The 15,621-nt window shown below is 43.6% G+C and overlaps 1 protein-coding gene and 1 non-coding gene across 3 annotated transcripts in view; one reads left to right on the plus strand and one right to left on the minus strand.

The window, feature by feature from the left end:
* Positions 1-603: 603 nt before the first annotated feature.
* Positions 604-710, plus strand: LOC147571921 (U6 spliceosomal RNA). Its single transcript, XR_015247087.1, has one exon. It is a non-coding gene; the product is annotated as a U6 spliceosomal RNA (small nuclear RNA).
* Positions 711-13,699: 12,989 nt separating this feature from the next.
* Positions 13,700-15,621, minus strand: part of FZD6 (frizzled class receptor 6) — a 43,927-nt gene continuing 42,005 nt past the window's right edge. For both annotated transcript variants that reach the window (XM_086695725.1, XM_086695726.1), the window contains exon 7: positions 13,700-15,157. In XM_086695725.1, the coding sequence (XP_086551851.1) occupies positions 14,989-15,157 (169 nt within the window). In that variant the 3' untranslated portion in view covers positions 13,700-14,988. The remainder of the gene's footprint in view (positions 15,158-15,621) is intronic.

Consider the following 15,621-nt stretch of genomic DNA (forward strand, 5'->3'; position numbering starts at 1 on the left):
TCATTTTCGTTTGTTTCCATATATTTTTTAATTTCTTCTCTAATTGCGTGGTTGACCCACTCATTCTTTAGCAGGGTGTTCTTTAACCTCCATGCTTTTGGAGGTTTTCCAGACTTTTTCCTGTGGTTGATTTCAAGCTTCATAGCATTGTGGTCTGAAAGTATGCATGGTATGATCTCAATTCTTGTATACTTATGAAGGGCTGTTTTGTGACCCAGTATATGATCTATCTTGGAGAATGTTCCATGTGCACTCGAGAAGAAAGTATATTCTGTTGCTTTGGGATGCAGAGTTTCTAAATATATCTGTCAAGTCCATCTGATCCAATGTATCATTCAGCGCCCTTGTGTCTTTATTGACCGTGTGTCTAGATGATCTATCCATTGCTGTAAGTGGAGTGTTAAAGTCCCCTGCAATTACCACATTCTTATCGATAAGGTTGCTTATGTTTGTGAGTAATTGTTTTATATATTTGGGGGCTCCTGTATTCAGCGCATAGACGTTTATAATTGTTAGCTCTTCCTGATGGATAGACCCTGTGATTATTATATAATGCCCTTCTTCATCTCTTGTTACAGCCTTTAATTTAAAGTCTAGTTTGTCGTGCTCGCTTCAGCAGCACATATACTAAAATTGGAACGATACAGAGAAGATTAGAATGGCCCCTGCGCAAGGATGACACGCAAATTCGTGAAGCGTTCCATATTAAAAAATATATAAAAAAAAAAAAAAGTCTAGTTTGTCTGATATAAGTATGGCTACTCCAGCTTCCTTTTGACTTCCAGTGGCATGATAAATAGTTCTCCATCCCCTCACTTTCAATCTGAAGGTGTCCTCAGGTCTAAAATGAGTCTCTTGTAGACAGCAAATAGATGGGTCTTGTTTTTTTATCCATTCTGATACCCTATGTCTTTTGGTTGGCGCATTTAGTCCATTTACATTCAGTGTTATAAAAAGATATGGGTTTAGAGTCATTGTGATGTCCGTAGGTTTCATGCTTGTAGCGATGTCTCTGGTACTTTGTCTCACAGGATCCCCCTTAGGATCTCTTGTAGGGCTGGTTTAGTGGTGACGAATTCCTTCAGTTTTTGTTTGTTTGGGAAGACCTTTATCTCTCCTTCTATTCTAAATGACAGACTTGCTGGATAAAGGATTCTCGGCTGCATATTTTTTTCTGTTCATCACATTGAAGATCTCCTGCCATTCCTTTCTGGCCTGCCAAGTTTCAGTAGAGAGATCGGTCACGAGTCTTATAGGTCTCCCTTTATATGTTAGAGCACGTTTATCCCTAGTTGCTTTCAGAATTTTCTCTTTATCCTTGTATTTTGCCAGTTTCACTATGATATGTCGTGCAGAAGATCGATTCAAGTTACGTCTGAAGGGAGTTCTCTGTGCCTCTTGGATTTTAATGCCTTTTTCCTTCCCCAGATCAAGGAAGTTCTCAGCTATTATTTCTTCAAGTACCCCTTCAGTACCTTTCCCTCTCTCTTCCTCCTCTGGAATACCAATTATGCGTACATTATTTCTCTTTAGTGCATCACTTAGTTCTCTAATTTTCCCCTCATACTCCTGGATTTTTTTTTTATCTTTTTCTCAGCTTCTTCTTTTTCCATAATTTTATCTTCTAGTTCACCTATTCTCTCCTCTGCCTCTTCAATCTGAGCCGTGGTTGTCTCCATTTTATTTTGCAGCTCATTAATAGCATTTTTTAGCTCCTCCTGGCTTTTCCTTAGTCCCTTGATCTCTGTAGCAATAGATTCTCTGCTGTCCTTTATACTGTTTTCAAGCCCAGAGATTAATTTTATGACTATTATTCTAAATTCGCTTTCTGTTATATTGTTTAAATCATTTTTGATCAGTTCGTTAGCTGTCGTTATTTCCTGGACGTTTTTTTGAGGGGAATTCTTCCGTTTCGTCATTTTGGATAGTGCCTGGATTGGTGCGGAACTGCAGGGCACTTCCTCTGTGCTGTCTTGAATAACCTGTGTTGGTGGGCGGGGCCGCAGTCAGACCTGCTGTCTGCCCCCAGCCCACCGCTGGGGCCACAGTCAGACTGGTGTGTGCCTTCTCTTCCCCTCTCCTAGGAGCGGGATTCACTGTGGGGTGGCATGGCCCCTATGGGCTACTTGTACACTGCCAGGCTTGTGGTGCTGGGGATCTGGTGTATTTGCTGGGGTGGATCGGCAAGGTGCAGGGGCAGGAGGGGCAGGCTCAGCTCACTTTTCCTTCGGAGGTCCGCTTCGGGAGGGGCCCTGCGGCACCTGGAGGGAGTCAGACCCGCCGGAGGGATGGATCCACAGAAGCACAGTGTTGGGTGTTTGCGAGGTGCAAGCAAGTTCCCTGGCAGGAACTGGTTCCCTTTGGGATTTTGGCTGGGGGATGGGAGAGGTTGATGGCGCTGGCGAGCACCTTTGTTCCCCGCCAAGCTGCGCTCTGTCGTCCAGGCTCAACAACTCTCCCTCCCATTGGAGATGACTTTTGGAAAGCACCTAAAGATGGATGCTGGTTGCCAGGGAAGCAACCACGTGATTAGAGGGTTGGGCCTTTCAGTCCTACCCCCTGCCCTCCAAGGAGAGAAGAGGGTCTGGAAGTTGAATTGGTCACCAACGGCCAGTGATTTAATCAAGCATGCCTATGTAATTAAGCCTCAATAAAAACCCCAAAAGATGGGGTCTGGAGAGGTTCCCGGTTGGTGAGCTCATGGAGGTGCCGAGTGTCCCTCAGAGAGCATGGAAGCTTGATGCCCATTTCCCCCAAGCCTTGCCCTATGTACCTCTTCATCTGGCAGTTCATCTGTATCCTTTATACTACTCTTGGTCATGGACTGGTAAACACAGGGAAGTGTTTCTCTGAGTTCTGTAAGTAGTTCTAGCAAATTAATTGAAACTATGGAGGTAGTTGTGGAAACCTCCAACTGTAGCAGCGGGTCGGAAGCCCGGGTGACAAGCATCTGAGGTGGGGGCAGTCTTCTAGGACTGAACCCTTACAGTGGGATCTCTAGGCAGGTGGTGTCAGAACTGTGTGAAATGCTGGATGGTGTTGAAAAAGCACACAAACAGTGGAACGCATCATATTACAACCTGCTTTTTTCACTAATGATACTTCCTGGACATCTTTCCCTCTGAACATTTATCGTCCCCCATTATGCTTTATAATATTTTCATAGCATTCTAATGAATGGAATAGATTTTATAACTAGTTGCAGATTTATAGAGTTTTAAGTTTCAGTTTGAAATGATGCTTCAATTAATATCATTGAAAAATAGGCTCAATGCTAATTCCTATCTGAATTTACCTTATTTGAATATTGAGTTCCTTGCTCATTGTCTGACCACCCCAGGAGTACAAGCTCTGTGAATGCCTTGTCCCTTGTTCCCAATTGTATCCTTAGCACCTGGGACAGTACCTGACAGATAATATCAGTTGTTGTTATCACTGGGAGCATATTGATATTTCTAGATCCTTTCCATGATCCGAGGACACCCCAGAAATAAGGTGGCCGCTTCTGGCCGTCTCCCTACCTAGTCGCCTGGCTTAGCCAGTAACAACCCCTTCCCGCCTACACAGTGCCCTTGTGGAGATTCTGTTTCTCTAAAATCTTGAAATATTCACAGTTTGAAAATTAGGAACCCATTCAGATCTCAGAAATTCCACTGCCAAGAGGCTCCTTTCCTGTTGGCAACTTATCTGACTGTATGAGGTCGGTGGGGAACAAGGACACATTCGATCACTCATAACCCTTGACCCCTTTGCTCTTGGTAGGATCCGATAGCTAATTTACCACCAATCTGTATATTTTCTTTGGTGAGGTGTCTGTTAAGGTTTTTTGCCCATTTTTTAGCTTGGGTTGTCTGTCTTTTTGTTGTTGAGTTTTAAGAGCTCTTTGTGGATTTTGGATAACAATCCTTTATCAGAAGTATTTTTGCAAATATTGTTTCCCAGACCGTGGCTTGTTTTTCAATACTCTTGATAGTGTTTTTCACAGAACAGAAGTTTTTAATTTTAATGAAGTCCAGCTCATCAATTGTTTCTTTCATGGATCGTGCCTTTGGTGTTGTATCTAAAAAGTCATCACCAAACCCACGGTCATCCAGGTTTTCTCCAATGTTAAAACTCCTGGGAGTTTTGTAGTTTTGTGTTTTATATTTAGGTCTAGGATCCATTTTGAGTTACTTTTTGTGAAGGGTCTAAGGTCTTGTGTAGACTCATTTTTTTTTTTTTTTTTTTTTGCCTGTAAATGTCCAGTTGTTCCAGCATTTGTTGGAGTGAGTTTTTTCAATCTTTATTTCTTTCCCAACCAACTGTGATTAGAAACACAGAACTGAGAAGAAAGCATAACCTATCCTTTTCCATTTGATTTATCAATAGATTTACCAAAAAAATCTCTATGGCTTCTCTGGGTTGTTCCTCATTGAGTTTTACCTCCCGTAAGTTTTGAGACTGTATGTCAAATTTTGTGTTTGAGGGTCCTGAATAAATGATACCTTGTTTAAAAGCAATTGAGAAGTTGACAAGAGTCAGGCAGGTGAAAACAACAACCCTACTTTTGTTCATGTTAAGCTTGCCTTATTATGAGTCAAATGGGCTTGCTTGGGCTCCTGGCCTTCTAACCCTACCGAGTTTGGACCTTAAAACAGACCACCTAAGGGAAAACAGCTTCCACCTACTACCCTCCCAAACACGCACATTTGATATTGATTTTAAAACCTAGAATGCTGGGGCACCCAGGTTACTTAGTCGGTTGAGCAACCAACTCTTGGTTTCAGCTCAGGTCATGATCTCATGGTTCGTGGGTCTGGGCCCCACATCAGGCTTTGTGCTGACAGTGGGGAGCCTGCTTGGGATTCTCTCTCTCCTTCACTCTCTGCCCCTCCCCCATTCACTCTGTCAAATTAAATAAACTAAAAAAAAAATTAAAAAAATAAAATAAAACCTAGAATGTTAAGCACACCCTTTAGTTTGCCTTAGTAGAAGGTCCTTAGAACCAGAAAATGTCCCTGTTTCCAAATCTAGAGCAATATGGAATAGGCATCTCAGTAAAATGTGAAAAGAAGTTTAAGGTTGTATTGTTGTCATGGGCCCTTGTTCTTTATACGAGACACATGATTTTAACTCGTTGTTATATCTCGAGTTCCACCCCATGAGGACCTTGCCTGCAGCCTGAAGTACAAACAGCTGACTTTATCAGCCTGCATCCCACAGGAGATGATGGCAGGGAGGGGGCGGGGGACGGCAACACATACTTCAGCTCATAGGAGGAACACAATTCAATATGGACACCAGCTTCTTGTTCTGCAGAAACGGTAAAACTACCCAAAATACAGAAATAAAATAGCTCTCGGGAGTCACTGAGTTCAGGATCTATAGTGTGTATGTAATCTTGTCAAAATACAGCTCACATGTTCTTCTTGGCTGTATTCTAGAAGTGAGTGGTAGATTCGGTAGCGAGAAAGGAATCGCTCGGAAAGTTCCCGTCGTCTCCCAGGATACAGCTGGGCCTTATCTTTGGCTGATGCCCTCTTGATTACAAATAACAAATCTCTGGCTTAAGTGTCACGTGGGTAGGAACGTTAGTTTTGCTCTGGGCAAACACATTAAGAGAAAAAGTTGACTCGTGCTCTGGAGAGAAAGGACTAGGGCACTTCCTAAACTCAAGACCTAATCTTTTAGTAGTTTAGGCAGCAGGCAGGTACAGACAAGAGATGTATTCCCTTCACAGATCAGCCTAAGTTTGGAACTGCCCAGTCAGGAAGGAGCTGCTGATCCAAACTGGGTTGTTCCACAGACTACCTCATCGTGGCTGCAAGAACGGAGCCAATTACAAACAGCCAACATCCCTCTCCTATCCCTCAGTCCAGAACTCAGGAGGAGCCTGGGCCAACTGCCTTGCTCTCAGGGGCATGGGTGAACACACCGGGGGCGTCTCTAGAGAAGGACAAGGTCTACTTTCTGCTGAAAGCCGCCAACGCCCCGGACTATCCCTGACCGTCAGACCTCAGACTCTTGCAATCACTTTTGAAGTTGGTGAGTACAGAAGCAAACTCTAGTGATGAATTATCCACCGCCGGGGGCACTTAAAATGGTAGCGGTCTATTTGGGCTGGGGGAGGCGGAGGAGTGGTGGGTGGCAAGAATTTGCTGTGGTGGTTATTCTGCTGACTTCGGCCTTCCCTTGTGCCCCGCAATATCACATCTGGGGGGTGGGAAGTCCTATGGCCTCTTCCATCTCCCAGTGCTGGGATCAAGTAAGCAGGCCGAGGCTTTATTCGTGGGGGTAGAGTAGAGCCTGGGGAAGGGACTCAGGCCAAAAAGTAGGCACACAGGTTCTCAAAACACACGGGGGACTGCCCGCTGAGGAGAAAGTGGTTTGGGGGATACAGAGAAGCCCAGCAGGGAGGAACCAAAGGAAGTTTGAAGTAGACGAACTGGTGGCCTTCGTGGGTCTCACCGGAGCGGGCTGCCCCTCCCTGGACTGTGGGTGTGCAGCTCACATTAGTGAGGCCCTGACTGCCTTCGGGCTCCAACCCCCTCAGGCAGATTGGCTGGACCTACTGCATTACCATTAGCTAGATTTGTGCTCAGTAAATGTTTTTTTTATTAAAAAAAATGTTTATTTTTAGAAAGAGAGACTGGGGGCACTTGGGGTGCTCAGTTGAGCCTCCGACTCTTGATTTCGGCTCGAGTCTTGGTCTCACGGTTTCATGGGTTCGAGCCCTGTGTCGGGTTCTATGCTGACCGTGCAAAGCCTGCTGGGGATTCTCTCTCTCTCTACTCCTCCATTGCTCGCTATCCTCTGTCTCTCTCTCTCTCAAAAATTAATAAAAATAAAAACTTAAAAAAAAAAAAGAGCTGGGGGAGGGGCAGAGAGAGAGACCATCCCAAGCAGGCTCAGTGCTCGACCTCACAAACCAGGGGATCATGACCCCAGCTGAAATCAAGAATCGGGTGCTTAACCAACGGAGCCACCCAGGTGCCCTCAGTAAATTTTCCTGAAAAAAAAAAATTAGTTTGTAATTATACTACATGATGTATTAATAGATTCTCTTTATAAAAATGTAAACATTACAGACCAGGCTCAAGTCTGCTCTGATCATCACCTGCAATGCTGATCCCTTTCCTAGAGCTGACTCATTTACAGCATTTTCTGGAGTCTTCTCTGATGTATTTACATATATGTGTATATGTAGCATTTATAGGGTTTTTCTGTGTGGTGGGTTTGTTTACACATATGGTATCCTTATGCATTTAGATACATGTATATGTAACAGTAGAAAACATAGGACTGTCCTGTGGGGTCTGGGATGTTTACATATATGGTATTATTCTGTAAGTATAGTTCTGAGACATCTTTTTTGGGCATAACAATGCCTTTAAAGGCTTCCATGTCCAGGCGTTTGGATTTCATTCCTTTTAACTGCTAATTCTTAACGTGTTCTTGTCTCTTACACACGCGGATTCATTCTCTTCCACATAGATTCATTCTCCTCCATCACTCTTTTTTTTTTAATTTTTTTTTTAACGTTTATTTATTTTTGAGACAGGGAGAGACAGCATGAATGGGGGAGGTCAGAGAGAGAGGGAGACACAGAATCCAAAACAGGCTCCAGGCTCTGAGCTGTCAGCACAGAGCCCGACGCGGGGCTCCAACTCACGGACCTCGAGATCATGACCTGTGCCGAAGTCGGATGCTTCACCGACTGAGCCACCCAGACGCCCCTCCTCCATCACTCTTGACACTTGCTCAGTAGCGAGAACAGGTTTTGTTTCGTTTTGAGAGAGAGGGCACACACGCAAGCAGGGGAGGGGCAGAGAGAGGAAGAGCGGGAATCCCGAGGAGACGCCATGCTCAGCACGAAGCCCAGTGCAGGTTTCAACATCACTACTGTGAGATCACGACCTGAGCTGAAATCAAGAGCTGAATGCTTAACTGACTGAACCACCCAGGTGCCCTTAAGAACAGGTTTTTATGTTTTCCAGCTGTCTTCAAGGCGTCCTTCCAGGGTAGCCAGACTCCGCCCTGCCGCCCAAGTCCCCAAGGCTCCCTCCTCCCAGTTTTGGATGTGTCCCGTACCCCTTTCCTGGTCTTTGCTTCATCAAGAAGGCAGTTGGACCTCTCAGGGTCTGCACGGCGGGCCTGGAGAGCCTTGCCCAGAGTCTGAGGACCAGGGACAAAGAGGCAGTGATGACTGTCAGTCGAGGAAACACAGTCCTCCTGTTTTGTTTTACTGTAGTTTTTATTTGCCCGCAGCCTGCCAGCAAGGTCAGCTCTAGAAACACAGCGGTCCATTCTCCTCCACTTGGAGCCTGTGCTAAAAGAGGTGCCTGAACGGGGCTGCAAGTGCCAGCAAGGGTTTTTGCCAGTGGTCAACTTTGTTTACCGCCTCTGGAGGTTTCTGTTTTATGAAAGTCTTCACGGGGACCACTGAACTGGCCATTTGGAAGGAATGAAACCGCTAGGGGAGCTTGTACTTTACTGCTGAGGTTCTCCAGATAACGTCTAAAATCTACGTATTCAAATTTCCATATTTCCTGGCAGTGAAACGAATTAGATCTTAGAATAGGCCCCCGAGAAAATAAACCCACAAACTAGCCAGTTTTACCTGAGTTAGCACCTTGGAAAATAAGATGAAGAAAATACTAAGATCTATTATTTTCTTTCGGGTTTAGGAACTTTTCTGAATCTGTTGATTTTGTGCCTCTTCTCTCAACATATTCTAAATGTAATTCACATGTAAATTTATACACATAGGTATTAACTGTCCCGTTTAATGGACTCTTTGCACTTAATGTCAAAACCTAGTATAAGTGAACCAAATAAGTAGGGAATATTTGTAATAATGATAACGTAAGTGAAGATGAACCACGGCACGGGTGTGGAGTAAATGATGTATCTGAAAACCTTCCTTTGAGATGTTTCTGTCAAAGACTTAAGTAGATTCTCTCTCCCTCACCCCTCCTTCTCTGGCGGACAATTAGAAAAACCCGTTCTTAGAAGTGTTTTCTGGTTGTCTCTTTTCTCCTTTTAGGGATGGAAAATAAAAGTCTCAGATTTGGCTGCTAAAATGTATGCATTTTAGCATCATATTTTCATTTCTAACTAGTATTTACCACTCCCGGTCCTTTCTCCTTTCCCTCTCATCCCACTTCCTTTCCTACGGCCCCCTCTTGCTCCCCTGCCCCTTGCGGTGTCCACAAGACTCCTAGGCCACTTTCCCCTACTGCTGAGTCGCGGGTGCCAATGTCTTTGGAGAAGTTTGGATCAACCTTTTAATCTTTTCTCGTCTGCTCTCTTCATTGACGCGAGGCTACTAGGAGTTAATGAAAGGCTGATTCTTCTGCACGTACCGATCACGGTGGCCACCGTTCAAAACCTTGAGCATCTGGAACTTTAAGTCTTTGACTCCTGCTGGGGGCAGTGAGGTTTTAAAGATTATGCTTTCCATAAGTAACAGCAAGGCATCTGGGGGTTGTTAAAAATTCTATCTTTCCTTTCTTGAGAGTACCAGTCAGTGCCTGCCTTGGCAACATTAGAACTTTCCAGCAGTACCTGGAAGAGCCCACTAGTGGCATATTTCTGAGAAGTAAGGAAGCACTAAAACTGGGATTTTGATGATAGGTGGCAATTACGAGCTGTTTTTGGTCTAGTTTTTCGAGGAAAGTCTAGGAAAGATTCCTCCATTGCCATAAATAGCCTGGCAGACGGATCCCAATAGATGTACTGTCTTTCTGAAAGACAGCATTCCATAAAATCCTATTGAGGATTTGTGGCGGATAGTCAAGGTGAAATGCTGCTTTCTCGTGTCTTTTCTGCCGTTGAGGTTAGCTGCACATTGCCCGTGCCAGTATTGTAACTGTAAGCAGGAGTAAACTATGGAATTTAGGTCAATTTTCTCGGTCAAAAAACACCATGTAATTCGTGTTCGTATAAAACGAATACCACCGCTTCTGAAGCCACAGGCTCTTTTTGCATCACAGACGGGTCTCATGAAAAAGAGAAACTGCTGTTTTCTTTTGAATTAGATGATGGTCTTGAAGTTGGCTGTTAGAAAAGAATGATTAAAACGTTTAAGCTTACCGATTACGAATATGTTCATGGTTGGGAAGTCATTTAGAATGTAGGTAGGTACAGCTGTACATTTTTATCTTCAATCATTAGCGAACCAAATCTAGCAGTATATTAAATGCTACACCATGATCCCTTTGGGTTATCCAAAGAATGAAATTATATTAGGAAATTTGTTTTACTACATTAGTTTTGTACCTGGAAACATCGCTGGCCAGGTACTGACTAAAGGTGTCTCTGCCGCCTCCCGGGCACACGCTTTTTAGACTGTTTTTCTCAGCCCCCCTTGCAGGTCGGTGTGCATCCGTGCCTGAGTTCTGGCAAATGGAATGCAGCTGGAAATGATACGTGCCGCTTTCCGCTCTGATCCATAACAATTTTCTTGTGCAACCAGTTACTCTGTCTTCCTCCACCTACTGGCTGGGTGCAGACAGTCCTGCAAAGCATCTGCAGCCCTAACCGATGGCTGTGGCACAAGATGGAAGTGGTCGGTCCTTGAACAATCAGTTGGAAGGCCACCTCAAGAACATTTGCGCCTGTCACATGAATAACGGTTTAAAAAAGTTTTTTTAACATTTATTTTTGAGAGGGAGCGAGAGAGACAGAGCACAAGCAGGGGAGGGGCAGAAAGAGGGAGACGCAGGATCCGAAGCAGGCTCCAGGCTCTGAGCTGTCAGCACAGAGCCCGATATGGGGTTCGAGCCCACAAACTGTGAGATCATGACCTGAGCCGAAGTCGGACACTCAACCGACTGAGCCACCCAGGCGCCCCTGAATGACAGTTTCTTAAGCTACTAAGATTTTGAGGATTGTCATAGCAGTTAGGCTACCTTGCCTAACACCGAGAGCAAAAAGAATTCAATAAAATTCACCTACTGCTGATTTGAAAAAATTGTCAGGATTCATTATTAACTCATTAAAAAAGATCTAATTTCTCTCAAATGCCAACATTGGTTTTTTAATTTTATTTATTTGGAGAGAGAGACAGCGGGGGGAGGGGCAGAGAGAATGCCAAGCAGGCTCCATGCTGTCAACGCAGAGTCTGACACAGGGCGCAGACTCCCAGATAGCGAGATCGTGACCTGAACGGAAACCAAGAGTCGGACGCTTAACCGACTGAGCCACCCAGGTGCCCCAACCAACACTGTTCTTTAAATTTTTTTTTTTTTAACGTTTATTTTTTTGGGACAGAGAGAGGCAGAGCATGAACGGGGGAGGGGCAGAGAGAGAGGGAGACACAGAATCAGAAACAGGCTCCAGGCTCTGAGCCATCAGCCCAGAGCCCGACGCGGGGCTCGAACTCACGGACCGCGAGATCGTGACCTGGCTGAAGTCGGACGCTTAACCGACTGCGCCACCCAGGCGCCCCCAACCAACACTGTTCTTAATGATGAGCTACTGTAGACATTTTCATTAAAATAAGACAAGGATGCCTGCTGCTACCACTATTAACAATAACAGGATCCCAGTTCAAGCTAATAGATGAGAAATAAAATTACCGTTGAGATGAAAAGATCATCTACATTGAAAACCCAGGAAAAATCAACTACAAAATTATTAGAGTGACTAACATACTAATGGTCACCCATTACACAATCAATATTAAAAATTCATGTTTTTATATGATCTTTAAAAATTAAATTCTATATCTGCAAATATACACAAAAGAATCATAAAACAGGAAGATCCTATTTTAAAATAACAGGAGCATCTAGATGGCTCAGTAGGCTAAGCATCCAACTCTTGATTTCAGCCCAAGTCGTGATCTCACGGTTTGTGAGATCAAGCCCTGCATTGGGCTCTGTGCTGACAGCATGGAGCCTGCTTGAGATTCTCTCTCCCTCTCTCTGCCTCTCTTTGCCTCTCTCTCTGCCCCTGTCTCTCTCTCTCTCACACACACTTTCTCACACTCTCTCACTCTCACACACACGCCCCCCCACACACTTAACATTTCACCGAATTGAATGTGTTAACTAAAGCCTGTGCTTTATTCAGATCCCCTTAGTTTTTATCTAAGATCCTTTTTCTTGGATATCACATTACATTCAGTCACCATGTCTCCTTAGGCATCTCTTGACTGTGACAGTTTCTGACTTTGTTTTTGACGATAGCTTGGAGTGCTGGTCAGGTATTTTGTAAAATGTCCATCTGCTGGGACTTGTCTGCTCTTCTCACGAGACTGAAGTTACGGGTTTAGGGGAGGAAGATCACAGAGGCCAGGCGCCATTTCCATCACGTCGTATGAAGGGTACCTACTCTCAACATGCCCGACTACGGATGTTGACTTCTGTTACGTGGCTGAGGTGTTTTGTCAGGTTTCTCTGTGAAAGTTAGTCTTCCCCAGCCCCATTTCCTGCTGTGTTCTTTGGAAGGAAGTCACTACGTGCTGCCCAGGCTTAAGGAGGGGAGATTTATATTGCACCCCATGGATGGAATATCTATATAAATCAGTTTGATAAGTACTTAGGAACATGATTCCCGGATCATATAAGACCAGTTTGTGTGGAGAAACTGTTTTCCAACGTGGCCGTACCATTTTGCATTCCCAGTAGCAATGAGAGTTCCTTGTCGCTCTGTACCCTTACCAAAAATTGATATTGTCGATTTTTTCCAACCATTCTAGTAGGTGTGTAATGGGGTCTTGTTTTTCCTTGCTGATACAATTTAGAGAGAAAGGGGGGAGGGGCAGAGAGAGCGAATCACAAGCAGGCCCTGTGCTGTCAGTGCGAACCATGAGATCATGACCTGAGCTGAAATCAAGAGTCAGACGTGAGCCACCCAGGCTCCCCTCCTTACTGATATTTTTAAATTATATGAGATTAACAAGTCCATGCCTGGTAATTCTGGGGTCCCTCTGGGTCTTCTTCTCTTGTCTGATGCCCGCGCCAATTCTTATTCACGTGTTGTTTTTGTACACCTACTTCTGTTTGATGACACGATGAATATTGTATTTGAAAAAGTATTTGTAGAGCACATAGAATGACGTTTCTTCCTCCAGGCAAGATTTCTATTTGCTTCTGCCTGGTGCCGGAGGGGACTGCTAATCCGGAACTACTTCTTCTAAATCCAGGGCAATCTAGTCCACCCAGGTAACTTGAAGCAGGGCTGCTTTCCTTCACACTTACTTCTAGGAAATATCCCGCTGGAGTCACAATTCTAAATGCAGTGTGGTGTGCAGACACCCTTTCCCTTGGACCCCAGCGTGCTGGGGCTGGGAATTAACCATCCAATCACTAAATGTTCCCTGGGTGAAAGAGGCTCCAATGGTTGGGGTTGGCAGTGTGAATCTCCTTCTGCCACATCTTAGCCTGGCGACTCCTCGCTCATTTTTTAAAATGTTTTAAGCATGAGACTGTTTTATTCCCCACTGCCAGGAGTGAAAGCAGGGTCCTGGGCTCCCTTTGCTTTACCCCATCCTTCAGATCTCACACTGGCTTTAAAAGGTTATGGTAAATATGGCTGTATAATGTATATTCTGGAAAGAAACTGTAACAGATGAAAAATAGTCCTGTCTTCTCTTCCAGTTTAAAAAAAAAAAAAAGCTTCCAAGTTATTAATCATGGGGCCACTGATCGGAAAAATTCTACCACTTTCAGGGTCAGGATCACTAAAACTAATCACACAATACTCCATAATCTCTCACACAAAGAAAATTTTATTGCTGGAAAGACATACAATGTTTTTGTATACAAAGTTCAAAAATGTGGAAAAGTTAGTATTTACATTTTCCATACAGTACATGATAATCTTTTTATGCTTTAATAGAATGCTAAATAGAAAAAACCCAGAAGCATCAGAAAACCTTAAGGTATAACACTTAATTGAAAACAAAAATTAGGAAAAATATTTAATATTTTAAAGTATGTAATATAAAATACATTTTGTTTATCAGGACTACATTTTTTCCCCCATTTGATTGGCACTAATATTGCTAAACACACTTTTAAATGTTCGGCAAAATCCTATGTAAGTGCAGAAATGACATCTACGTAATGTCTGAGAAAGATACTATATAAACTTTAGTATTCTAAAAGTTAAAAAATTTAAAAAAAGTATAAGCAACTGTAAATGGTCATAAATATACAATCTTGAGTGGGCATAAAACTTTTTTTTTTAAAGAAAATCAATTGCACTTGGCTTAAATTCTAAAAGAGTAACATTTCATCCAATCCTTTAGAACATGTTGTTTAAAACTGTAGAAGGATCAGTGAGCAGCATAACATAATCAACGGTGGATGTCAAGCACCTTGTTTTAGAGGCACAGCAGATCTATGAAATTCCTAGAGCAAGACTCTATAAAATTCACACAGGGAACATAAGGTGGAATAAGCGGACTTTTAAAGGTGAATTCCCATGACAACACCTTCCGGTGTGTCAAATATTTTTTATACTGTAAAAGAATACTATTTTTCAATTTTCTTAGAAACTCAGTGTAAAGGCTACCAAAGCAGTGTTAAAGTATCGAATAACATAAAAATATTTGAATAGCTGTTCCAGGATTTCTAAGAAAAGTTCAAATACATATATTTTCAAATATATAAAAAAGATACAAAGTTTTAAATACTTCAGCAAAGAAATATCTTGATTTCATACCATAAAAGTAAAATAGCATATAGTACATCTTAAAATACTTTTAGCAAGAGGAGAATCTTCATAAATAGAAAAAGAAGATTCCTCTAACTCCCTCCTCCCACACAACTTAAAAAAATATTATTAACCTGCCCATTTCCGCTTTCTGGGTATATTGCCATCGTTAACCTCTGTGCGAAACAAATCCCCTAATTCTCGGAATCCATCGTTTCCAGTGTAACAGTAGGCAAGGTAGCTGTCAGTGCAAGAGAACAGAAGAGTGGTGTTGATAAGACAGCGTGCTGTCCGCTCCAGTGTCACATGAATCCACTTCTCAGCGATGGGATCGCCTGTTTTTCAAGTATCGGAGTGGCCGCCAGCGGCCTGCTCTTTTCCACCTCCCGAAGCTGAGTGAACCAGCAGGGACGTGGAGCCTTTCAGGCTGCCTGGCTCCGAAGAACCTGGGACCTGCAAGCCGCTGCTCTGCGCCGGGCCGGTCTCGGGGACATCACTTTTTGGAGTCACCCTAGGTAAAAAGACGAAAGCTGACACACACACAGACCAGAGCACAACTGTGATGCCAGATGTCCTTACAGCTGCTACCCACTTTCCACGAGTTTTATTCGCAACCAGTATCCACCTTGATCAGAGGACAGTTAACTACGACTCTGTGTGTGTACTCTAACACCTCAAAACACGTCTACTTCATTTTCAAATACAATTTTCGCCAACTTCAGAAACTGCATTAAGGACCACCCGGGCACGGGCCGGACATGGCGCATCGTGGGGAATCACAACTCATACGATAGGATCCTGCTCTCCATTTAGCAATATTTTCCTCATTTCCCACCGTGGGTGAGATGTTGTGTAATTCCAACACAAAGATGAACTGGACCTCAGCTCTGCCTTCGAGGAATTTACAAATCGAGTGGAGTTTTAAAGGCACATGTCTATTTCCAGCATGCAAAAGCTGTCACAGGAACACAAAGA

The sequence above is a fragment of the Puma concolor genome, chromosome F2, assembly GCF_028749965.1.
Source record: "Puma concolor isolate L17-30 chromosome F2, mPumCon1.1.hap2, whole genome shotgun sequence".
Lineage (NCBI taxonomy): Eukaryota > Metazoa > Chordata > Mammalia > Carnivora > Felidae > Puma > Puma concolor.